The sequence below is a fragment of the Pinus tabuliformis genome, chromosome 9 (genome assembly GCF_031772625.1).
Source record: "Pinus tabuliformis cultivar Carrire ecotype Pingquan chromosome 9, CPIR1, whole genome shotgun sequence".
NCBI lineage: Eukaryota > Viridiplantae > Streptophyta > Pinopsida > Pinales > Pinaceae > Pinus > Pinus tabuliformis.
Window position 1 is genome coordinate 1,392,371,102 of NC_142307.1, and position 27,752 is coordinate 1,392,398,853.

General features: G+C 33.8%; 1 protein-coding gene across 1 annotated transcript in view; it reads right to left on the reverse strand.

Annotated features, from left to right (window-relative positions):
- Positions 1 to 14,548: 14,548 nt before the first annotated feature.
- Positions 14,549 to 27,752, reverse strand: part of LOC149153722 (Acyl-CoA N-acyltransferases (NAT) superfamily protein) — a 111,900-nt gene continuing 98,696 nt past the window's right edge. Inside the window, exons 4-6 of the mRNA XM_089440755.1 lie at positions 15,593 to 15,662; positions 15,196 to 15,256; positions 14,549 to 14,901 (exon numbers count right to left, since the gene is read on the reverse strand). Of these exons, the coding sequence (XP_089296881.1) occupies positions 14,810 to 14,901; positions 15,196 to 15,256; positions 15,593 to 15,662 (223 nt within the window). The 3' untranslated portion in view covers positions 14,549 to 14,809. The remainder of the gene's footprint in view (positions 14,902 to 15,195; positions 15,257 to 15,592; positions 15,663 to 27,752) is intronic.

Sequence of the window (27,752 nt, forward strand, 5' to 3'; positions counted from 1 at the left end):
TTTTATGCATCACGGACCATTTAATAAACCACCTGAGTGCTCTCTCTCTCTCTCAGAGTATTCTAAAACTCAAAAAGTTTAGCATCATCGTGTGTTTTTCTATCCCTCCATATTGCTTCACACAAATACCAATGTTGTTCAACATCTTCATTCTCTCGTCCTGAAAATTCAGGGTATCGAGTGAATGAACCTGCTATGTTACCGGCCATTGTAGATTGACTAGGTGATATGAGTATAAACCCTTATGAACCAAGTAATGAAGACCCGGAAGAACTTGATTGAGAACTAATACTACCACCACTAGAAGTACCAGTTGTATATGCATTATAAACATTCCGAACTTTTATAACTTTAGGTCGTTTTGAAATAAAATGAGCATGATCTTGATAAGGTACCAGGGGGAGGTCAAGGAAGGTGTTACCTGTGTTGTTTTCCAATGAAGTATTACTTACAGGGGATGCACCATCTACAGAAAATAGTATCCTCATTAGAAAATGCATTTCTTCATCAGGATGGATATTTTGGTTCACTATTCAAATTGTAGCTCATGATCCATCTAGCGTCTTTACTCCTCCTCGTACATGGAGATCTCTGCTACTTCCTTCCACATATCTCAAAATGTTTTTTACACATCCTATTTGGCCAGAACCCTCATTGTTACTATCCTCTATCTGTCGCAACTCCAAACTACTTGCTCCTCCTACCCACAATCTTGGACTACTCAACACCTTTATTATTTGGTGTAATTCCCTCTGTCGTCTTCATATCTCACGCAAAGTTTTCCCTTGTCATTCATCAGCTATTTGTGCTCTCCTTTGTGCTCTCAAATTTCGATCCCTCTACGACTCATCTGCATCCTACGCAGAAACTTCTTCATCTCCTGCAAAAAAACGACATTTCTCCCCTAAATCCTACCCCTAGTACTTAAATTTTTAGGTTGTCATATTTTGTCCTGGAAATAGCAATAAGTTTTCTTCCACCATCAAAACTTTAATCCAGAGGGGGATTTCCTTCAGCAACCTTCCTTGCACCCCATATTTGAACAGAGCATCAGCTATGGAAAACGATAAGTGATCTTCTGTACCAAATTCAATAATATAACCCTGTAGGGTTGTTTGTACCCTAAAATCAATAACCCTAGTCATCTTCATATCTAGCTTATGCAATTCAGCTAAATTAGCAGTAATCCAGGTACGAGGAGACCTAAGATGATTCTAAGCTCCCCCTTTGATCTACAACTGGAAAAACCAGTTATGAAGTTCTTCAGGGAAATTACACCAAAATATTTTGTGTTAGTTGCAGGCAGGTTCTGCATACAAAACCTCTTCCTTCACACACTCTAATTTTTTCTGGTGCAACTATGCTTGTTGAAGAATAAATCGATCAATCTACTTGTGCCACCAATCTTAAATATCTCCTTTAAGGATCTTTGTTATCATGGTCCAAATCCCTTCAAAATACTCACAGTCCTGACAACGAAACCATTTATTGGCTTAACATTTAAACAGAGGTAGACCCTGGGTTCAGACATAGGGTGCCAACAAAATAGTTCATCCTAGTCTAGAAATTCGTCGATATTTTCACCTCCCTTATTAAGAAAGAGGGTGGTATCACCTAAGGCATGTTGATACTTAGCAAGATAAGGGATCACAAAATGGTACCAAGGAATAGTGCAAAAAAATAACACATAACAAAGAGCATAACATGCAGTCACCGTATAAGTTCTTACATTTGCAAACATAACAAACTCATAAGAGAACATAAATGCAACATAACAGAAATAACATAGAGCACTCTAAGTTATAACTATAAATTTTAAAAGGGGATGAACAACCAAATCATCATTCAAACACACAAATAGTTCTTGAAAATCCTCTTTCATTAACAACTAGATCATTACATCATAAAAGGCTCTTCATCATAAGCAAGAGCATGGATCACTATTAGATCATATTACATAATAAAATTCAGAGAAATATCAAAAAAAACAAGAATTTATTCGATCAGCACGGCGGCAGCATTTTGGTATATGCTCTTAATCACCCCTTCTTCCATCTTCCCTTAAGCTTTTATAGATTTCCTTCCCTTGATCCCGCTTGCTTGATCTAGTCCACTTTGACAAAATCTAGGTGTTTTGGTCATTATCACCTTGGATTCTTTCAAACTCCAGCGTGCCTATCCTTCGTTTGTGACCTCTACAAATTCTAGTGTAACTTCCTTTTTATTTCCCTTGTGCACCTCTCCTCCTTTTTCGGACTACGCAAATTTCAACATAATTTCCTTTTTATTTCCCTTGCACGCCTCTTTACAATTATTCTCGGTGTCTGGTTGTCTCAACCATTCATTTCCCTTTTTTTGTCGATCTCTTTCCTAACCATTTTCTAACCAAAATCCTGATCAAAAATTTCCAAAATTGCTTACCCAAAAACGAAGGACCCAACAACAACTACATAGGCAAAATCCTAGAATTGGAATTGACTCATGAAAACTCAATTATTATACCATCTTCAACTATTCTTGATAATTCCTCAGGGTGGGTAAATGTCCACAGGAGGGAAGGAAACAAGGACCCTTTCATGCATCCATCCATGATTATTACTAGGTTCTTTATTCCAAAAAGTAGAATTGTGTGGGTTAGGTAGTTACTCTAGTGAGATTGTGGTTGTATTGTGTTGTACTATGCTTATTGGTAATGGGAATTTCGATGTAATTTGATATTATAAAATAATGCAAGTTAATTAAAAAAATATTATTAAAATAAAAAATAAAAATATTAAAAATATCCCCCAATGGGGGTGATCATGCAATTAAATGAGGTTCTTGTAGGTTGTTCCTACCACCCCATAGTTACATCGAGCTTTAATTAGGGCAGGTCGCGTCCTCCTCTCACATGCATATGCATGCATGCTCCAACTAGTGAAGAACGTCTTCATAATGAGGAGGAGACGTGGATTAACAGTGGATAGAGATAGTATTGGAGCCAAGGTTCTAGCCTTAGCCACTTGGCTTAATTTCTTGTTTGCAAACGTGTTAGTATTTCATGGAGAATTGAGGTGGGAATATGTTTGGATAAGCATAGATGAGAGTTGTTATTGTTGGGGAAATTGGAGGCTAAAGGAACTAGCAGTTAGGGTTGGACGTTCCTTTGCATGATGGATAGAGGTTGGTTCTACTAAAAGACACTAGATGGTACTCTTTGCCTTTCTCAGAGAGAAATTTCAGGTTCCAATTACGCTTTTCTTGGCTTTTTTATTTTGTTGGTCTTAGGGGTTTGGTTTCAAATTTTTTTCCTTGGAAACTTGGGGGTATGTGGCACTCGAAAGTGTGTTTTAATTCAATTTTGTGGTTATATTTCTTGTATAGTTTCAGTTGGCTTGTCAAGGGATAGTTTCAAATTTTGGTTACAAAACCTTGGCTGGAGAGTTCCTCTAGCTCTTGGTAGGGTTTGGCTGGTTCTGGGAGGGTTCACTTGGATGTTTGAAATTGTTTTGGGGGTTGGGCTCCTTGTGGTTCTCAGCAATTTATGTTATGGTTTGGTCGCTTCAGGATTCAATGGTTATTGGTGATAAGTCAAGGGAGGAGTCAACTGCCTCTACGTTCTTATTTTATGGGTCGTGGGTTGAGTCGGGGTTAAATGATTGGTCTTATTGTGACGATTTAGCATATTGGTATCCGATTTGCGTTGGCTTTGGGTCTAGTCTAGTGTTATGTTCCTTTGTAGGTAGGGGTTCTCATCGCAATTGTTGGGATTTAATCCCTGATTCAGCAATGTCACCATGCTAGAGGGGGAGGAGTAGACAGGGAGGTGGAGGTTGTGCCCAAATGGGTTAGTGTGGGGCTCCTCTGTTTTCCCACAACTCAGCTGCCACCTTTTTTAGTGCAATCTTGCCAAAAACACAGAGAAATTCGAAAGTTGAGATGGAGGTGGGAGTTGAAAGAGAATCTATCTCTAAATTAGAATTTTTGGAGGATATGTTATCTTAGGTTCCTGACCTTGGGCATACCAAGGGCAGGAAGAAATAGTACCTTAATACGATGGCTCTGCATTGGCAGATGAAAACTTTGTTAGGCCCCGTCCCGAGGGATAAACAAGTAGAGAAATATAACATTTTTGCATCTCTTGAATATTTCGAGAGAATACTCAGGAGTCAGCAATTTTGTTTAGAAAGATTTGACTCTTGTCTAACACATATCAAGAACCACATTCAGTGTGATTTAGATGGTGGTGAGCGGGTAGGCCCTCCTAGCTCTAGGACGAGGACTCCTACCAATATCTCTTCGTCTAATAATGATTGATGGTCATTGTGGGTTTGAAGGCCATGTGATAGCTCTACATGGTAGCTCCTAGTTCGTTTGGTTGTGCTTGTGGTATTTCTATCTGGATTTTGGTTTCTTGGTGGTCGACAGAAAATTTTTTGGCCCAAGTCGTGGGCATGGCGCAGCGTTTATGTATTGTGTGTGGGATAATGCTTGGATGGTCTCAGCTAGGAGATCTGATTGAAAGCTTTGGTCCAATTTTGGTTCCTAGAAAGTGTCTTTGGTGTCTTGTTTCACTTATGTTTGGTCATCCCTTGGTGTCGTTGTCTTCAGCCTCTGATAAATTTTGGTGATGTATATGTATTATGTCTCTTGGTGGGTGGGGGGTTGTTAGGAAAGCCAACGATTTGGTTGTATCTATCTATAGCATGGGATCATTCGCATCTAGTTTTTGTGTTCTTGTGGTTGCTTTGTCTGGGTAGTATGATCGGGTTTGAGCATGGACTTGGGAGTCCCATTGGACAATTTTGGACATTTTCTTAAATCCATGTATATTTGTTTTTGTAATATAAATGTTTTAATTCCCTAAAAAATATAAAAAAACATATTAAAAATATATATTTGAAAAAAAAACATATAACACATTAAAAATATATATTAAAATGAAAAATATTTAAAAACTCATTTAAAATGCATGTTGAAAAATGTATGAAAAAAAAATAATAATGTAGTGTGTGTGATGTATGTTTGGGGAAGGATTGATATAGGTGTAAATCTTTTTATTTATTTTTAATTTTTTTAAATATATGTTATAATTTTATTTCTATATAGTTTTTTATGTTTAGTCTTTTTATTTAAATTTTTTTAATTTAACATTTTATTCTTATTTAAATTTTTTACTTTATAATTTCTTTAAAAATATATTAATAATAGTTTATGGGAGTAGCTTAATTGATGATTTGTTATGGAAGTATTATGTAAATTATGAGATTTAAAGTTCAAATCCCCATGGGTCAAACCGAAAGAGAAATAAGATATATTAATAATTCTTTTTTAATTATTTTATTTTTTTCTACAATTTATTTTTAATTTATTTGTTTTTTGTTTGAATGCCTTTTTTGATATTTGTTCTAATTTGTAAAAGTAATATATATATATATATATATATATATATATATATATATATATTAGTGTTTTGCTTTTAGTTTTTTTAATTGTTTTTTCGATGATTTTAAATGGAAAATTATTTGATATTGTTGCTAGTTGTTACCCATCACAAGTTTGACTCCCTTTGTTTCCCTTGGAGTGAGCCTGGGTGAGGCTTCGTAATCAGCATTGACAATTTACTTGGTTTACCATCCGTGAAATGTGGGAAAGTATTATGGGATTTAATGTGCTTTTATTCCAAGTATATATATATATATATATATATATATATATATATATATATATATATCAAATTTCATCATATAACTAGCGAGAATCAACGTTGACAATTTACTTCGTTTACAATCCATGAAATGTGGGAAAGTATTCTAGGATTTTGTGTGCTTTTATTCCAAGTATATATATATATATATATATATATATATATATATATATAACTTGCGAGAATTGAACGTAGGTGGGATCCAGGGAAAATTTTATGGAAATTTATCTTAAAGTTTGGAAACCTTGGTGAATCTCACTAGTCCTTAATATGCAAACCATAAAATGTTTTTTGATATCTTTGTAAAAATATTCAAAATTTCAAATGGTTTTATACATAATCTTTATAAAATTTGGGTGATTTTCAAGGTAAAAAAAATTATGTAATGCCACTTTTAGATTTACAATTGACTTTGTGTTTATTTTGTTCAATGGTACTAACTGTCGAGAAGTGTTTGAATTTTAACCCTAAAAAATGGGGTGATGTTTCATTGCCACTTTTGCATTTCAACATATTTTTTCATGATATTCATTTTTTTAATTCCATGATTGAAAAATGTTTGAATTTTAACTCTAAATAAAAAAATAGTTGTCGTTGTATCACCACTTCACATTTTGGCATGGTTTTTCATGTATTTCATAATCATGATATTTGGTTTTTAATGTTATGGTTAAAAAAGGTCATAATTTTAACCCTAAAATCAAAATTGGCTGATCATGCATCACCACTTCTCAAAATCAGCGTGAAAATCATGATTTGATGCAACCTCCAAAAAAATGAGAACTCGGTAAAGTTCTCGTTAAGTTGGTAACATACATTGTTATCTTGAGTAATCGCACATCCGAAAATCCTTTATATTTGTGAAGATCCAAGTCAATCTCATGAACCTCACCATCGTCATTTAGAAAAAACACTTCTTCATGCTCAAATGGGAATAGAGTTCCTACATCTCTATTGAGATAAGGGTCTATTTTGATGGAGGTTACACGAAGGCTACAAACCTTCAAGACCAAACCAATGACACTAGCAATGACTCTCATTCCTAGGCCACTAACCACATCATTAGATACCAAAAGAACCACACAATGTTGGCTAGTGATGGAACACAATTGCAGTGATGGTTTGTAGCACATGTGAGTGTTGGGCAGACAAATAAGCGTGAAATTAGCATAGAGCTTGTTAGACTAGAGAAAAACAAGCAAAGTAATTCTCAGAATAGTAGATTGGACAAGTTTGAGTGGGAATGCCAGAGTTGAGCAAGGCAAAATTTTGACAAGCTCTAGAGTCGCTCTTGAGAGCGTCAAGCTCTAATACCATTGTTGGACTATGCAAACCAAAATTAGAGATAAGCGTAAAATGTTTTTTCATTAAGATGATAGACATATAAATACAATGTTCATGACCTTCGGAATCAACTTCTAATGTCCCTTGGACTCCCAGTGACTATTCACATTCCACACCATAAGCCTAATAAATTAGGTGTCCAACAATTCCCTAGCACAAACCATGAATTTATTAGGAACCAAAAGTTCAAATGATATAAATAATCAATGCATTTATTTTTTTACTTTTTTGTGCTCAAAAAAATTAATTTTCAATTCTTTATATATTTTATGGTAGTATTATTTAAGGCAAAGGAACATCATGTTAATGAATATAACCAAGAACCATTTAAGACAAAAATTATATTATTGTGGAAAATAACAGCAACACAAAATTGTTTCACAAACAAATTGATTTTAGTATTGTTTTGCTAATTCTTCATATGCTATATTATATATCATTGCAAAGGCGTGTCCAATATGTTGTACAATTACTTATGCACTGATTTCAAGCATCCAATTCATTTGACTTTCATATAATCTTGTAGAAAATCTCCCTCCATTGTGTTGGAATGTTATGAAACCAGCTCACAAAAAGATAGATGAACGCCTTATAAATAAGCCTCTTTGAGGGAGCAACCTCCTTTACATTACACAAATAAACAATTCTTAGATGATACAAATGACAAGACCTCCTTTCTATATATAGGAGTCTAAGGGGTCATAATATAATTAGAGCCGACGCAACAATAATAATGAAAGGGCACAATAATAACAATAGTGGGCTTCTATGGGGCACAGTAATAACAATATGGGGACAACATGGGCACACCAATATAATAAAGGGGTTGTACTAATAACAATAAGGCATTACACTAGTAGTATAGGGACCTAACATGCCCCTCTCCAATAAGTGTTGTCCTCAACGCTTGAGTAGTTCTTGATTCTTCTGTACAAAATTCTTGTCCTCCCACGTGGAATCTTCAGCGGATAAGTTCTTCCACTTGATGAGATACTCTGAAATTGATCGATTTCGTAGTTGTCGGGTTCTTGTTTCTGTGAATGCTCCAGGTTCCAATATGATTTTTCCTTCCTCGTAAAGTTCTAGCAATATTGTTTGAACTGAGATCTTCTACAACTTTTGAATGAGTGGCCACACTTCCTCGTCCTTCTTCCATTCATCCCTTGCTTCATGTATCCAATCTGGTTGGATAATAGAAATAGCACAAAACAATGCTTCCCCATCCTCATCCTTTCTTGAGAGTGCATCTTGAAGTGTCTTCCCATTGGGTAAGGTCGTCATTTCTTAAGTGCATGTAGTATTGCCAACATTTCCTTCTCATAAATAGCTTGCTTGAGATGCAGCCATAAAAATACCCAATCATCTACATCAAAACATTGTTCACTGCAATGTTGATTTACCTGTTGTTTCATTTGATTCTGCACCAAAGTGGCATTATCCTTTAAAAGTTGGAGAACTTGTTGTTGATGCTTGATGTGATCTTTCACTGCTTGAACCTTTTTCTTCTTGATATGTCCTTCTATCTTTAGAGTTTGAGGAGTGGTAATTTCTTCTAATGCTTTACAAGATATGGTCGGATTCATTTTTTGATGCTCGATGTGATCTTTCACTTCTTGAACAATTTTATTCTTGATATGTCCTTCTTTCTTGATAGTTTGAGTAGTGGTACTTCTGGCCAATGCATTACAAGATATGGTTGGATTCATTTCTTCTTTCTCGATGTGATCTTTCACTTATTGAACCTTCCTCTTCTTGATATGTCCTTCTATCTTGAGAGTCTGAGGAGTGGTAATTCTTGCCAATGCTTTACAAGATATGGTCGGATTCATTTATTTTTTCTCTAGGGTTGGTTCCTGGTGTATATCCTCTTCTTTTGATATTTCTTGATCATTTTCTTCCTCATCTTCATAATCTATGTAAAATAATTTCTTCTCAGCACACTTATGACCTTTAGTGCATTTTCTATCACAATTGTAACAAAGCCCTTTTTCTCTTTTTTCTTCCAATTGTTGTAGTGTCACCCTTGTAGGTTGTGGAAGGCTAGGAGAAACAATACTTCCATGTTTATAGTTGTGAGGGGTAGAATTCATTGTTTCCATAATTTTGCTTTCCACTTTTCTTCCCAATCTAAATGCCTTCTCCAATGAATCAGGTTCTCAAAGACCAACCTCATGTTGAATGTTATCCTTTAAATTCCCTATGGAGACATCAATCCTCTGCTTCTCTGGAATATCATTTTCCATTCTATTCAATTTTTGAAAGCCTTCAATGTGCTCTGCCATTGAACACTTTTGTTTGAGATTTATCAATTGGCTAAAGAAGGTGTTTCTCTTTGTATCCTCATAATGTTCTATCATTTCCTCCATGAAAATTGATCACGTAACAAGTGATTTACGAGAACAAAGCCCTTTATACCATAAAAATTGATCCAGTTCTAAATAATTAGATGCAATACATACCTTTTGTAATAGTGGTACACCATGTAGATCAAAATATTTCTCCATCTGTAGTATCCAATTTACCGGATCCTTGCCATCAAACTTCTTCATCTTGTTTTTTCTTGATTTTAGGAGCTCAATCTTGAAACGACTTTAACTCTGTAATTTCTGATCTTTAAGTTATGAAATTTCGACCTGTAATAGCCATCTGAATCCTATTTCTAACTCTGCAAGTCTGATCGCAATTGAATTCTCAAATAAAGATTTATTCCCAATATCCCACAATGACCTAATTATATACTAGTTCAGTAGAGTGAAATTGTACGACATTCCACGTGTCACTGTTTCAACCTTAGGTTATGAAAATTATACCCAAACAAAATATAGTCCATCCTCTTTCTGTAACTTCTTACAAAATTTCAATTTGATGCTCAAAGAGAAATTTATGACGATTTTCTCAAGGTCATTTGTTTAGGATGTAATTCGGGAGTCTTAAAACACCCTAACTTCCTCAGATCTATATCCGAAAATATAGCAAGCCAAGATCTGAAATTCGGACCCGAGGTTCATACCAATTTCTTCTAAAATGGGTTTCTTTTTAGCTTCTGGAATTTCGTAGCGAAAAATGGTATAGAAAAAATTCCATGATGACCTATTTTAGATGAAATTCTGGTACTTGCCAAAACTCTAACTTCCTCAGATCATATCTCCAAAAATATAGCTAGACAAGCTCTAAAATTCAGACCCAAGGTTCAGCGAGATTTCATCTCAAATGGGTTTTCTTTTTAACTTCTAAAACATCGCAAAACAAAAGTTATAACGAAAATGCCACAATGACTTGTTTGGAGCAACGAAAACCCTAGAATCCAAATCTCTGATACCAAATGTTATGAAACCAGCTCACAAAAAGATAGAAAAGATAAATGAACGCCTTATAAATAAGCCTCTTCGAGGAGGTAACCTCCTTTACATTACACAAATGAACAATTTTTAGACGATACAAATAACAAGACTTCATTTCTATATATAAGAGTCTAAAGGGTCATAATATAATTAGAGCCGACATAACAATAATAATGTAAGGGCACAATAATAACAATAGTGGGCTTCTATGGGGCACAATAGTAACAATATGGGGACTACATGGGCACACCAATATAATAAGGGGGTTGTACTAATAACAATAAAGAGTTACACTAGTAGTATAGGGACCTAACATGGAATCCAAAAACACAAAATGGTAGTTGATATTAATCGAAAACTTTTTAAGATTTTTGACAATTTTGGTTGAATCATAATTGGGCAAACGTCATAAGGGCATTGTTCTCCCATTCATGGATGGTAGATCATGCTATAACTTTGCTCGTGCCTAAAACTTATACCAAATTCCTATTAAATTTATGGATGGAAAGAGGGTTTGTTTCTAACAAGATTAGCTTACTCCAACTAGATTGTGGCCATCTTTGATGAGAGGCAATTTGAGAATTGCACACAGAAATAAATGATATTATGGTATTAATAAAAGAGACATGTCATTTAAAGAGAAAGTTTCTTTAGATAAAGGATTAGAGAGACAACTCACTTACTTCCCCTTTTGAGTAGGGAATTTTCTTCCCTTTAAATCCCAAAGCAGGAAGAGAATAGACCTAGGTGCTTTCTCTTTTCCCTCAAAGATGCAAATGCATATGAATGAGGAACATCGAACCTAGTTGCAAGAAGTCACTAGATGGGAAATTGCAAATAAGAAACTAGCAAAAAGAAAACTAATTCGGTTGCACCCCAACTTTTTGCATCTGATTAAACAATCTCAAGGCCTCTTCATAAAATCATGGATGTCAAGGCTGCCAAAGTTTGCAAAGGCAATGCATCTAGCTTTCAGTGCACATCAATCAAACCTCCACACTTGTCATACAAAATCACAAGCTTAGTTTCCAAAAATAGATTTGGCACGAATTTTGTTTAAATCATATAAACATATACCACCTTTCCATTAAAGAGATTTCCATGTTTAGATATTTGATACTTTACTTCGTAATTTTAACCATAACATTGAGGCAATCATTCTTCCTCTCCATATGTCATGACACTATCAAATCCCTTTATCAATAACAATAATAATGTTAAACTATATATTGCAATAATAGCATATCTCACACACTTCTCATTAAAGTCTATGTTATGTGTATCAACATATTCAATTACAAATACCAATATCATTACAACAATAATACCCAAAACATGGAAAAATAACATATTCAATTACAAATACCAATATCATTACAACAATAATACCCAAAACATGATTTTTCCATTTGTATATATCATTTTACTATTAAAACCAATGGCTCTCATTTGTTTTAAAATCACACTATCTCAGAATAACTATCTCAAAATTATGATCCATTAAGAAAAGTCATCATAAATTATGATCCATTAAGAAAAGTCATCACTTCCCCTTCTATGGCTCTCAGTTTTCTAAAATCACACTATCTCATAATAACTATCTAAAAATAATGATCCCCATCAAGAGAAGTCATCGTTTCCCCTTCTGTATTAGTATTCCAAGGTCGTTAATAATCCAACCATAAATAAATAATATGTATTGTTTACATGATTCACCAATATCCTTGAAATGGTATTAAAGATATACGCTAGGGAGCACGTACCTATAGATAATGATTGCCAACAAGGATCAAAACATTGGCAAAATCATAAAGACAAGGCCAAAGATTAATCATTCGACACCCTATGTTTAATCAACGGGACATACGCCAACTACAATGCAGCATTCTGATGCATGTCGTGTATCAACCAGACACAAGTCAGTTCACATATTTGACACGTGCCGATCTTTAGGCACATTGTAGCCTTCACATACCTCTTATTCTAGCAATCATGGTAGATAAATACCGTGGGTGATTTCATTAAAATTTTATTCAACAACGCATCTACAAATGAGATGTTTTAGAATTTGCCAAAAAAACAATGTATCACATTTTTCTTTGACAAAGTATTTAAAAGAAAATTATTAATTCGAATATATTATACATAAAAATTTTTAAAAAATATATCAAAATCTCGAAATTTTAAATATTTATATTTGAAATAATGTTTTTTTTTTAATCCATGGGTGTGATAAGGCATACTATAAAGAAACTCTCTAATGTGAAGGCCACTAGTTCCAAATTTTATGGGCAAAAATCTATGTTAAGAGCTTGTGTGGCCTAAGCCAAGTGCCATCCCCATACTTAGATACCCTGAGTGGCCGTTTTGATTTCTCAAACCAAAAGTTAAAAGTGATATCATCTCAAAACTCATACAATTTAACAAAAAAAAATATTATTTTTCTTTAAATATGTTTATTTTCAAATAATTCTATTATTAAATATCATAATCAAAATTATTAACACTAAATACACCACCCCTAATCCATTTAAGTTAAATTGTTTAATTTTTCTTTTCAAATAATTATATTATTAAATACCATAATCAAAATTACCATAACCAAATACATCTCAGAATAAATTTTCCCTCAAAGATTATAAATATTTTTATATATTTTATTTCACAAATAAATATTTTTATATAATAATTGAAGTTTTTTTTTCCTTGATGGGAGTGTTTAATTTTTTTTTGAAATTTATTAAATTATTAATAATAATTAGATGAATAATAAAGATTTAGCCTCCATAAAATATATTAATAATCAGAATAAATATTCAAATTTATTTTAAAGATAATTATAACATTTTCCCTTTTCAATTTAATTTAAAAAATAATTATAACATTTTTATTTTTATTTTTATGTTTCAATTTAATTTAAAAAATTACTAAATTTTTATTACTTGTGGTTACTCTACTATTTTTTTCCTTATTGTTACTTTACTATTTTTTTCCCTTGTCCTCGTATTATACTTTATATTTTTATATATATATATATATATATATATATATAAAATAAAAATATAATTTATTTATTTATTTAACTCTAGTAATATCTATTTCTGTATCTGTTTTTACCGACTATTTAATTTATACTATGCTAATTACATATGGTTAGTTTTAACTTTTAATAAACCATACAACTTCTACAACATCATATTCCTATATATAACTCTACATACAGTTTTACTTTTCAACCGTACCTGGATACATTCATAGAACACTGCAACTGTTTACTTTGAAATGAGAATTCAGTCTTCAAAGTCAGGCATTTGTTTACATAGATTATCGTCACAGACTGCCTGCATTGAGCACTCTAACATATATTACAGGAATCACGTTATGTAGATCAGATCAGAGCATGAGGATGGCAATGAAAATATCAAAAATTGTAATGGGTTTTGCTCTTCCTCTCTAAGCTCGAGCATTTTCCTCGCAAAACTATGAATCTGATGTAATTCAACCTCTAGCAATAAAAGAGATAAGGCTGTCCTGACTCTGCTTTACTTTAGAGACGACCTTAGACGTTAAGTTTGGTGTGGCCTGTTTGTTAATGATATGTTGATCACAAGCTGATACCGCAAATCTACGAATCTGATGTAATTCAACATCATGTTGGTTGTCGAAGGCAACTTGTAAGGTGAGGCGGTTGACTGTTCAATTATCAAACACAGGCACAGGTGTCATCAACTTACCTAAAAAGCAGAGGCTCGCTGCTCTGCGGATCTACTTTGTTCCAGATGATTTCACATTATTGCAATGTTTCTTGTTGAATGACGGGGATTGGGGATAGGTGTATGTCGTCATCTTTTCAAGGATATTATGTATGCAATCTGTTGAGTGGTGGGCAAACACCTCAGCAAATTTCATGGAGTGGTGTACAGGCGTATGCATGGACATACACCATTATTTTCTTAAGAATGAGATAAAGTAGCTTCAACTAAAGAGGCAGCTTAATATCCTCAAATATTTGCTGTCATGTCTTTTTGGAAAATCAACCACCATTTAACTTCTTGCGTATTTAACAAAAAAAGAAAAGGAAATTTCTCATAACCTAAACCTGAACCTGATTCCATCAGTTTCAATCAAATTTAGATTCTGTCCATATGTTCTGGGTTCGAAGTGAAGACCAAAAGGATTGATGACTGGATAACCTTCCACAAGAAACTTCTTATCAATTAAAGAATTGGGTAAGATGTGTATAGTATCATCGCTGATAAGTTTACCATGTTATTCATAGAGGCAGCAAAATGAAATTTGAACCTTATAAGCAAACTCTAACTAACAATTAAAATAACTAAATAATGTCACATTGATATTGTTCCATCATTTTTTCCTGAGTATCAGGATGCAGTATTCAATTCCGACTGTAGTGAACATCTAGAGTAATATTTTCTTGCTAGTCATACTCAAGTTCATCAGGAGTAACAGGCCTTTTCATGGGAATGATAGACTTCTTTTCAACATCTCTTGGCAACGCCTTTCTCATATCTGCAAAACAAAACAATTAGTACAGGAAAGCATCCAAAAATAAAATCTTTGACCAATAAACCTCCCCAGTTTATGTTGGACTCTGTTGGTGTAATGCTCGCTGTAAATTTCCAAAACTTCAAATTGATTCTTAAGAACCCAGGAAGCCGATAGGTACTTTTAAGGCTCCAACTCAAGATTAATTCAGTATCCTTTATGGTAGCCTCAAACAAATTTTAATGGAGTCAAGAGGATATTCTCTCACACTTACAAAGAACATGTAGAGATTCTACCATTAATATTAATCCAACTCACCTAAGCCATCCTCTTCACCAGAGTAGTAGCGCAATACACGCCTATATATGACGTATCCCAACTGGATAAAACAGTTTCAAAGCAAGATGTTGAATGAATAGAAATTCCAACCTCATAAAAGTAGTAACAATCTAACTACTTATTTCAGAACAATTACTGGCAAAGCAAATTTGGCATAATAAATAAATGCTAAAAATTACAATGCCCGGTGATAAAAGTGGATATAAAGTAAAAACAATTTCGTCACAGATTCACTAAATGTAAGTCTTGAATTACCAAAACAAAAAAGAATTTGCTCTATCTGTAAACAGCATAAGACATGCAATGTTCAGGTTGGATCAGGGATGTTTGCTTTTCCTATAATTTAAAAAAAGGGTATTTCAGATTTTCAACATACCTTTTCATACATCTTAATTGCCGGTGAATTTGAAGCTCTCACAAAAAGATCAACAAAATATGCATTATACCTGTATAGAAATCGACAGTAGAATAGCAAAGGCACATTAGAGTGCTGCTGAACATTTTGAGAACATCCAACTTCTGCTATTAATAAACTAGATAATCGCAGGGTTACAAATTCAATAGCATTAAATATTTAGATATAATTTAAGTGTGAATTTCATATAAAAAATTTGACAAGAGCGTAAAATAAATCACAAATTTATTGACAAAGAGATCAAGTTATCAACTTGACAATAACTCTATAATGTTTTTCCGGTTTCTTAGAGGTTACATTTGGTTACCTGTTTTAGCTTGTTCAAAAAGTTGTGTCATTTGTAGTACACATTCTTTTTTTCAAATTTAAAATTACAAAATTTTGCAACTATAAATAATTAATAATGTAGCAAACAAAAATCTTAAAATTAATTCCCAAAATAAAAATGGATACTACAAGTAACACTCCTGCTTGTGAGGCTTAATGCCTCGACAACTTGTACCACAAAACAAAACAAAAAAAATCCTCACATCAAAAAATGGCACTAATAACAAAAATTAAAATTATAAACAGTTTGATAAAGTAAACTTGAATCATTCCATTTATGAAATTTAGTTTTGAATTTTATAAACGACAATAAGACATCAATTTTGTAAATATTTTGAACCGATACATGAAACTTTTGCTTATAGCTTTTTTAAAATAGTCCTTTTGGACCGCTAATGTACCAGATCATTTCGGCTATGAGGAACAGAGGTATTTTCCGATCAGAAGCTGAGGACAAGCTAATTTGGAAGGGGTTTGGAGGAAGATCGACTGTATATGTAAAGCATATCTATCTCCAGCTCCATCTCGCGGACCACGATCAACTGAATAACATCTTCCCATCCTCCTTCTGGAAAACAGGTTGCTCCCTCAAGATCATCATTTTTGCTTGGCTTGTTTTCCACAACAAGAACCTAACATGGGATAATCTCCAAAAAAGGAACTGGAGTGGGCCTGCCATTTGTCCCTTGTGCAAGTCAAACGTAGAAAGCAACCTTCATATCTTCCTACTCTGTCCTCAATCACAAAAGATATGGCAAAATTTGGCTGTCCATTTCGGCTTCAGCAGGATCTCTTTCCCCTCCATCATGGAAGCTTTTGAATGGTGGGGTAATATGAAAATTGACTGGAGACCTATTCCCTTGCTATCCTTATGGGCCATATGGAAATGGCAGAATAGGGCCCTCTTTCATTCAAAGATGGAAAATTATGTTTCCGTCTATGAATCCATTCTCTCTCAGTTCAATGCTCGTCTTTTCTCCAAAAATATTCTGAGAATGGGTGGAAAGAAGGCAATCTCTCTGGATCCCTCCGGCGTCCCTCGGGCCTATTTTGATGGGGCGGCCCAAAATGGTTGTTGTGCATGTGGAGTCTATATTATCCCTATGGAGGGTCAGCATATTGAAATTTTTTGGAACGGTGGTAAAGGGTCGAATAACAAAGCTGAGGTTATGGCGCTGGCAGGTCTTCTCACCATCTGTGACTTTCTCAACATTCAAGATCTGCAAATATTCAGGGATTCAAAGGTTATAATCGATCATGTTCGGTCTATACACGTCATAAAAAACCTCAACCTTTTGGGATGGTTGAACAGAATAGAATCAATAAGGAATTACAGAAAGGACTATTCTATCGACCATATTGATAGAGGAAAAAACAAAGTTGCTGATTCGCTATCAAAAAAAGGCCTTGCTTCTCAATTTGAAGTCTGGATGATGAATATAACTGTGGGGGACAAAATTCACCATATTCAGGAATTCACTATGCCGGGTACATAACTCTCTCACTCCTCTCCTCCTATCTGGTATGTATCATGCCCCCTGTTCTATGATTTCTCTATTCTGCTTGGTTCTCCAAATTTTCTGGCCCTGTTTATCTGCTGATGACTCATATATTGCCTTCTTTTGATTCTGAACATTTTGATGGGGATTTGTAGTCTTGGGCTATGATTTTGCCTACCTCTATTAAGTTTTGGTTAGTCAAAATTCGGCATAACTATGTGATTATCATAATAGTTTTATGATGTACTGTTTTTTCTCATAATAAATTAATAGCAATCTGGCTTTTTTCGTGCTGAAAAAAATATTTTATTATAGAAAATTAGTTTTTCATTTTGGAAATAAAAAAAAATAACTTCAAATAACCTTGAAAAATTAACATTGAAATCATAATGGGGTGAACTTAAAATTGCAATTAACATTGAAATCACAATGGAGTGAACTTAAAATTGCACAGAAAAAATTATTAAATAAAAAGCAAACATTTTAAATTAAAAAATAAAAATAAAAGCCATTTCTTTTTTACAACTTGAACCATCGTGACAAAAACGATAAAATAAATACTCCAAATCAAAATATGGCACTGCTAGTAGCACTCAAAATAGGACTGCTAGTAGCACTTTTTTTGGTTAAAATTATAAAAGCTTCGATAAAGTAGCCTTGCATAACATGCTATTGCAATCACAACTTTGAAATTAAAATAGTAGTGAGTTTAAAATTGCAAAACCAATTAAAAAATTGTTTAAAAAATAATTAAAATTAAAATAAAAACAAAAACAATTTTTTTTAAATAAATGAAAAAGTTGTCGGTATTATCTCAGGTGGTTAGGTGGAATAGTTGTTATCTTCTCCACTCCAATTCAAATCCTCGCTAGTGATATGATGAACTATAATGCTTTGATAAATACTATTGTAATGGCTTCATGCCTATAAATATTGATATATTGACTTTGAGCCTTGTGAATGTTTACTTGGTACCAGCAATCTCACTTATAAAAACCAAACAAATAAATAAATAAGTAAATAAAACTTATAAAAAACATTATAAGTTATAACTAAAAATAAAGAATTATATATATATATATATAAGCTTGGTAGGACTACATCTTCATCATGTCCACCTTCTCACCCTGATCGGGGGATAGCACAAGATTTGAACCCAAGATATCTAGGTTCAGTCAACTTCTCACCCTGATCAGGGGATAGCACAAGATTTGAACCCAAGACATCTAGGTTCGGTCAGACTTCATTTCCACAGCTCTTGCCATTTGAGCTATCCCAAGCAGACAAAAAAAATTAAATATTTAGAAACTATACTTATTTTAATGAAAAATTAAATATTAAAAAATAAAATCAAAACCCTATTTTACAAGAAAAAAAAACAATAATATATATATATATATATATATACACACACCTTGGGATAAGCTACTTTTGGTTAAACATTTGGTTTTAATAATGATACAATTGTGTTCGAATTCCTCATTATGCTACTTGGAAAGTCTAAGTAATACTATAGTTACAAGAGAAATTTGCAATTGAGGTGAGAGGTTCATTCTACAACCTAGTGTGAGAGTGATGTGTAATTTCATTCATGCTCAACTTGGAGTTGACTCGTGTCCATTTTAAAATAAAAATAAAATATTCTTTAAATAAAAAATAAAGTTGACAATAATCATAACAAAAAACAAATATACATATTTAACCCAAGATATCTAGGTTCAGTCAACTTCTCACCCTGATCAGGGGATAGCACAAGATTTGAACCCAAGACATCTAGGTTCGGTCAGACTTCATTTCCACAGCTCTTGCCATTTGAGCTATGCCAAGCAGACAAAAAAAATTAAATATTTAGAAACTATACTTATTTTAATGAAAAATTAAATATTAAAAAATAAAATCAAAACCCTATTTTACAAGATCAAAAAACAATAACATATATATATATATATACACACACCTTGGGATAAGCTACTTTTGGTTAAACATTTGGTTTTAATAATGATACAATTGTGTTCGAATTCCTCATTATGCTACTTGGAAAGTCTAAGTAATACTATAGTTACAAGAGAAATTTGCAATTGAGGTGAGAGGTTCATTCTACAACCTAGTGTGAGAGTGATGTGTAATTTCATTCATGCTCAACTTGGAGTTGACTCGTGTCCATTTTAAAATAAAAATAAAATATTCTTTAAATAAAAAATAAAGTTGACAATAATCATAATAAAAAACAAATATACATATTTAATTAGTTTTGCTTAGAAGTATTATAAAACATAGTTCTACTCTAACTATGCTTGCTTTATTGGTGTTATATTACAACCCAATACAAAAAGACATGTTAAAAATATTTCACTCTCACTCTCAAGTTATGAATAAAATATTTCCATGTCCATATGAAATAACATAATTTTACATCAACTTTTAAAATTCTTTTAAAGTAATTAAAAGAAATAAAGTTGATATTATTTATATTTTCATATTTCAATTGGGTACGTAAATAAACTATTTTAATATCCACTTTAACTAATTTATTTAATATCAACTTTAGTAAAAACAAAAACAAATATATATATATATATATATCAAATATTTCAATGCGCAAAAAAAAGTACTTGAAAGTAAAAGATTCAATTTCTTCTTTATAAGAGTAACTTTAGGAAGATGTGTAGTTAATTGAATTTTTAAAATAAAATAAATATCTAACATTTAAAAAATATTAATAGCAATTAAAAACTTCAATGTGTATCATAAATATAAAATCCTAATATACAAAATTAAATAATATTGAAATGTATTTAAAAATATATTAATAGACAAAAAAGCTTTAAAATATTTCAATGTCCATATTAACTAATTTATTTCCATGTCAACCATTTACATATTATATATGGTTTAAAATAATAATAATAATAAGTCTATAAACTATATAAAGAAATAATTGAAAAATTAAATTATTATTGTCATAGCATTTCAAGTATCATTATTTACTTTTTGACTCCTTTATTAAGCATTAATTTTGAAGGGAGAAAATCTTTCTTGGAATTGTTGGAAAATCAGAAAGGCAGAAAGATTTTCTTATACTTGAAAATTACTTGTGAGATTCTTGTGTTCTTATTAACTTTCTTATGTTCTTCTTTTATCTTAGTTCATCAAGCAATTACCAAAACAATAGCATGAAGATCAGGGAGAATTTTTCTTGGAATTGTTCGAAAATCGGAAAGGCAAAAAGATTTTCTTATACTTGAAAATTACTTGTGAGATTCTTATGTTCTTATTAACTTTCTTATGTTCTTCTTTTATCTTAGTTCATCAAGCAATTACCAAAACAATAGCATGAAGATCAAGGACACCAGATGTAGGCAGACAACGAGGACAAAACCCGAATTTTGGAGAAAATTAGTCAACAACTCTTCCTTCAATAATTTTCCTAAGATAATCCAAAACCCTTGACATAGACAGAGTTCCTCCACACCAAGTCAACCCTTTCCTTTTTCAGCGGATGATCACTTTCTAGTATTGTCTTCGACCTAGATGCAGCAGTAGCAGCACTTTGATACAGTAGTCTCTTTGACCTAGCAACTTCGATCTTAATGCAACAGCTTCGACCTTGAAGCAACGTTTCTACCTTGGAGCAGCACTTTGAGCTTGATGTCGTATTTCGACCTTGATGCCGTAACAGAACTTCTTGATGTTGTAACAAAACTTCAACCTTGATGTCGTAGCCAAGAAAATCACACGTTTGAGAGAGAGAGATAACCCAAAACCTTTGATCCTTCAATTCTCCTTCTTCCATTGCAACTTTGCACTTTTTCATAGCTTCTTCTAGGAGATCGAACTTGTGTGAGTGATTGTCCTCCAAATGAATCGAACTACTTCAATATATAGGCTTCTAGTGAGGTCGAATTACCTTTCTTGAGACCGACTTGGTGTGCAAGTGACAATTCATTTTTGACTCAAAAATAATTCCTTTTATATCATTCAAAAGCCCAAGAAGGGTCTCAAAAAATATACAATTACTCTAATAACTCAATATTAATCCTGGGAGTCCACAATGGGGACTTTGACTAATAAAATGATGACCCAAGCATGAAACCTATGATTTAATAAGTCATTGTAACAATAACAAAAATTCTTTTGATAAATACATTTATGAAAACCGAACCTAGTTACATTTTTTCGACAGGAATTGCATGTTCGAGCTATTTTATTTCATGTATTCAAGGGGTTTTCATGGGGTTGAATCCATTTATGCATTTATAAATGCAATTTAAAAATGAATACGAATATATAGAGAGAGAGAGATTCATCTTAACCATCATTTATCAGTCCCTAGAGGGATGAAATATTTGAATGTTCAATTTGTTATAGTTTTGCACTAAAAAAAGGGTTTGCACCTCAAGAGATTTGATCCCTCTCCGCTCTCGCTAGATCTGTGCTTAAGATGGACCGTTGTTATAAACAATTGATACTTGTAATTATAATTAGTCTAAATCCATCTTAATTCCAGATTTACTAAGTGTCGAGAAGGATCAAATCTCTCTTTAGGTGCAAACCTCTTTTCCAATGAAAAGATATTTGTTCTCTCGGCCCTTGATAGATCCAGAATTAAAATGGATCTAAGTTGGTTTGATAATTAACCTTTAAATAAGTAACATTAAAAAAATACCAAAAAAATATTAAATTAGAAAAACTATAGGAAAAACACTAAAAAAAAATATATATATATATATATGTGTTTTTTATTTTATTTTATTTATTTTAACAGAGTGACTCGAAGATTCCAACATCTCCGCGTACTAATCAGGACATCACCTCTCAGACACAACAAACAAACAAACAAGCAATTGAACAAATATGTTGTTAGATATCATTTTGGCAGAGAATTTGTAGTTAATATCAAGAAAGGTACAGGCCAAGATTGTTATAGATCTAGCCGAAGCCCAAATGGGGCCTCTGCCGCAGATCATGTTTTCCCTTTCTCAGATCCGACGTAAGCAACCTCGGTTACTTTCTCACAAATTCCACAAATCGCAAAACTGTTTTGGTGAGGCTTGCGAGGTCATCTGCATACAAAGAAGCCTTATAAGGTCATCTGCATACAAAGAAGCCTTATAACAAACTTGCACAAATAGATACCATCATCCACTTGCGAATTTAACCACTCCTCAAGCTTGTCGATATATAAACCAAAAAGGGTAGGAGACAGCGGGCAACCTTGCTTGACCCTGATATCGCTTCTAAAACTTTCAAAAATGCCCACTGAAGTTCTAATTTTGACTTTCACCTCTTCATACAGTGTATGCACAACTGCTCTCAAATGTTTAGGAACCCCAAGTTCCTCCATTCTTTGCCAAAGTTTATCCCTAGGAACCGAGTCAAACGCTTTTCTGAAATCAACAAAGCAACAAAAGACTTCTTCCTTTTTCTCCCAAACTTTTTCAATGATGTGCCTTAAAGTTATGCAATGATCAATTGTGGAATGCTTAGGTCTAAAACCTGCTTGCCCTTTAGCACGCTTATCTCTTTCTTCTGCCCACTTGCTAATTTTGTTTTCTAGCATGCTTCCAAATAGCTTTGCAAACAAAGGGTTTATCATGATGGTCCTATAATTGGATGGATTATTGACGTCGCCGCTCTCGAAAAGAGGTATTGCCAGACTAGTTGTCCAATCTGTGGGGAGCCCTTGTTGTATGATGTTGTTGAAGATTTTTGTAATGTGAGGTGCAAGAATCTTTGAGCCCCACTTTAGATATTCTGCTTGGAGTTCAGCTAAGTCTTTTGCTTTTCCAACACCCAACTTCTTGATACCCATCTCTACCTCTTGTACTGTGAAGAGTTTAGTATCAGTGTTGACCAAGGGGGAAGGGTCAACCTTGGGAACCTGCTCATAGAGTTGTCTTGCATAGTCAAACCATTTAGAAGCTGTAATATTATTTCCAATTTGTATCTTTTTCGGTTGGAGCTCCTTCCAAAATAATTTGGGATTATTTTTCCCAAGGAAGATTAGTTCTTCCCTTCTTGAAACCATGAAATCAGCCTTTTTCTTGCTTAATAAATGCTTGTAAGATTTGAGCTTTATGTTATCCTTGTTTGACTCTTTCCACATTCTCCTTGCCTTTTTGCATTCCTCGTCAAACCAAGCATTAACCGGAAAGCAATTTGTTTCAGACTTCTTAATTTTTGTTCTTTTGCACTTTGCAAGTGCGCATTGAATTAAATGTGTTAATTCATGACTATGAAGGTTGTGAATTGTAATTTTCTCCTTCTCAAAGAGCCTCTCTAGCGTCATTTTGAAGGTATTACAATTTTCTGGGGTCAAAAGAATTCTGCCCTGTGGGAGATTTTATTGGACATGTTGAATTTTTGACTCGAGGATTTTGTTGATTTTCACAGTGGCTCATTCATTCTTCCCAGTGCCCCAACTCTGAGGTTCGTTAGACCCACATGGGCTAAAACTCCTAAACCAGGGCAACTTTTATTAAAACCCCGAGGTCTGTTCGCTTGCCCTTCGTTGATGCCTCGAGGTCCTAGGAAGAGTGCATCAGGGACTTCACAAAAAGAGAATTGCAGAGGCTCGACGTAGCTTTCCCTTTCAATGCCCTAAGGTATACGTCAAATAAAGTCCATCAAGGTCTTCATAAATGAATTCCACAGAGCTAAGCACAACTACATACTTCAATCGCAGACCAGCAGTGGGGAGTGGATTAAATAAGAGAGGACCTATAGAGACTGAACTGGGTGGATGACATTCTTCAGTGGCCTATAGGGTAATACCTATCGCCCTAGAATTTGCACAAAATTTGATGAAAATATTTCCATAGTTAAATGCATTGAGGTAGAAATCACTGAGGAGTCAATGCTGAGGGTTGAGGGCTTGGCACTAGGAAAACAGTGAGTCAAAAACCGATAGAGGAACATGAAGCCATGAAAAAATTTATGCACTTTGGGGAATCAATAGAAGATACAAGAAAAGGAGTGAAACGTAGTTTACCTACACCATGGGATCAAGTAGCATTGCATGTCATGAGATATTTCACATGCAATGGAAGGCACAATGCGGTGTGGACATACCACTTTAAACTGCTAGTACATCTGTGCCACAATCCACTCACCAGCATTCCCTATTTCTTGCTCCAATCCATAAAAGAATGTATATTGAAGTTCGAAATTGTAAAGTTAGTGCCCTTGCACAAATGGGTTGATTAAATTGTTGGTAAGTGATCCTTTATTGAGGAAACATCTTGAGGTGATGGGAATAGCTTACAGGTTTGTACATACAAGTTGAGACTATGCACAATGAGAAGTAAGAGGCAAACTAAACTTGAAACACTTGCTAAGGAAGTCCCTGAATCAAGCAAATGAACTCTGGCAAACTAGTACAATGAAGCGCAGAATAACTCAGCGTGAGGAGTAAACAATGGCTGAGGTATCACGAATTGATTAAGATTGACACTCATTTTCACAAGTTGTGGAGTTTCCAATCCAAATTGTGGAGTCCTCTGATATGGTAGAACCTGAATCATTGTCAAGATTTGGTGTGCCCATAGTTGAGGAAAGATGTCGGAATGTTGCTGCAGCGGTGCCAACACCCATAAGAACACAAGCACATTCACTGAAGAGAATAAAGAGAATAAGAGGCTCTATTCCACACCCTGGAGGAGCTAGGAGAAGTACTGAGTCCATCGTTTCGAATATTGTTGCACTAGCTGGGGGACGAGTTTCCGGGATAGCTAGAGCGCACCCCCAAATTTTTAGGGGGCACGTGCAACAACTACTCTTTATTTTTATTAAAAAAAAAAATAGTAATTCAGCATAAACATGAATGATAAATTAAAATATAAAAAATAGAACTATTACTAATTTTGAAATTCAAATTAGAAAATAAAACGCTAATACTAATACTATCTATTCATCATTGTGCATCACAAAAACAAATCTCGTCATCATTGTCCATTCCCATTGTCAAGAACTTAAGAAGTACTATTAGTATGCTACAATCTACAATTTATTATTCTCTACATAATCATTATATGATGCATGATGGATCATTTTAAAATTAAATAGCATCTAAAGCCTAAAAGTAAAATTTAATAAAACTGTAAACATGAACAAGTCATTAAAATTTAATTACAAATCCGAAATTACCAGTCTAGAAAACCATGGATTATAAATTTATAAATTATAGAGTATAGTCCAAAATAGCAAAATAATAGAGTCACTAGTGTAGGGGTCAAATGGAAAAATCATAATGTCTCAAGACAACAAAAAAGGAAGTATGAGTCAAAATCCATAGTAGCATGAACGCTGAAGCCCTACTTAGAAATGCATATCTTCTGCATCAAGCCTATCTGAAAATGCTTGAGCCTCACTTTCTTCTTTCCCATCATCATCAATGCCTTGCAACTACAGCTCAATGTCATTGAATGGTACATTAACCAATCCAGTATGGATAGATGGCCCATCATCATCATCATCACCAATCTGTGAAGCATCCTTAAGATCCACATCCCACTGTGCTGCAAGTCCCTATAAATATTCTAGTGTCTTCCTTGTAATAAGGCAAAGATTGTTGTGCACATAAACTAGTTTCTCCACTCTTTTAGAGGTAAGCTTATTACTCTTAATAGAGTGGATAAAACTAAATGTAGACCAATTCCTTTCTACAGCTGAAGAACTAGCAACCTGAGATAATAAACGCATAGCAAAGAATGCGTATTTTCGATGCATTGTCCCTATACATCCTCCACCATCCACTTGGACTTTTGTGCCATACCCAACAAATCTTCCTTTGTAGCTTTAGAGAAAGTGGTGGTAATGAACAAAGCAAAATCAAAAAAAATGTTCTCAAAATATGGTTGCTTGCTCTAGTGTATACATCTTTTCTATGGGATCAATAAAGCCTTGTTTCACTTCAGGGTCATCTATTGGTGAAACTTTGTCTTTCCTCTTCACATCACTTTGGATTAAATGCATAAGCAGCCATATGAAGAGGTGTGTTTAACTTGTTCTATCTCTTTTCTATCAACTTTTGGAGTTCATTAAATAACCCCAAAGAGGGCTCCCTTGAAAAATGATGGACTTGATCTTTCCAATCATGCTATCAATTGACTCATATATTTCCCCAAGGCAAGACAAATTTGAATCTGCATACTTGATTAGCTCCACTATTAGAACAGTGAAAGAAACAATGTTTTTCACATCAACCCACCACATTCAACACCCCCTATCTTACCTTCTTTTCCTGATCTGTTTTGGATTCCTCCCATGCAGACCACTCAAAACTTATAACATTGGCCTTTAGGGAATGTTGCACCTCTAACATATAGTCAAGAAGGATATAATAGGTGGCATACCTTGTATCTGTTGGTTTCAAGAACTCCTTTTATACATAAATTCTATAAATAGCTAGAGAGGTATGGTGGTTGCAAATGAACATTTGCAGCTCTCTTGCATCCAAAATAATGTGGGTGATCCAAGAAATTTTGCCAATGTCTTTGAGTGCATTATTTAAAGCATGGACACAAGACGGAGTCCAACTTTGAATCATCAACTTTGCAGACCTACAAACTGGTGTAGCATTTGTGATAACTTGAACTACATTTGTATGACCAATCTCCTCAATTGCATCCTTTAATATCTCATATTGAAAAGCTGCATCCTTCATCTTTCCAGTACAATCAATTGCCCTTAAGAAATATGGTCCATTTGGAGAGGTGACAATGATGTTCAACAAAGGCCTTCGTTGAATATTTGTCCAACCATCCATGATGATCGAACATCCATATTCAACCCATGATTTTTTAAGGCCTTCTATCACCCTTTGCATCTTTGTGACCCCTCGATCTAACAATGTTGTCCTCAATATATTGTAACAAGGGGGTTGAAATGATGGACCAGCGGCAATGACTTTCTTCATCATCTCATTAAATGATATTCCATTGGCAAAGAAGAATTTGGCTACTGCATCCTCTGCCTCATTCTTGCATTGCACATTGAACCACTCTATCACAACAGCTTTACTTGAACTAGATTTACTAGCACCAGAACCCCCAAATAAATTAGTTGAATCTCTTTCAATGATTTCTCTTTGAGGGTACTCTTTTGTGCTTAAAACTTTTGGCTTTTTGAAGACAGTAGGATTGTCCTCCTCCATCTCTACAATGCCACCTATGGCAGCCATGTGAAGATTAGAAAGTTTAATTCTCTTTTCCAATGGACAAGTGCATGCCTTTACCCCATCTCCAAGAATAACCAAAAGTGATGGTAAACCCTAGTGTAGCTGCCCTTAAAATTAT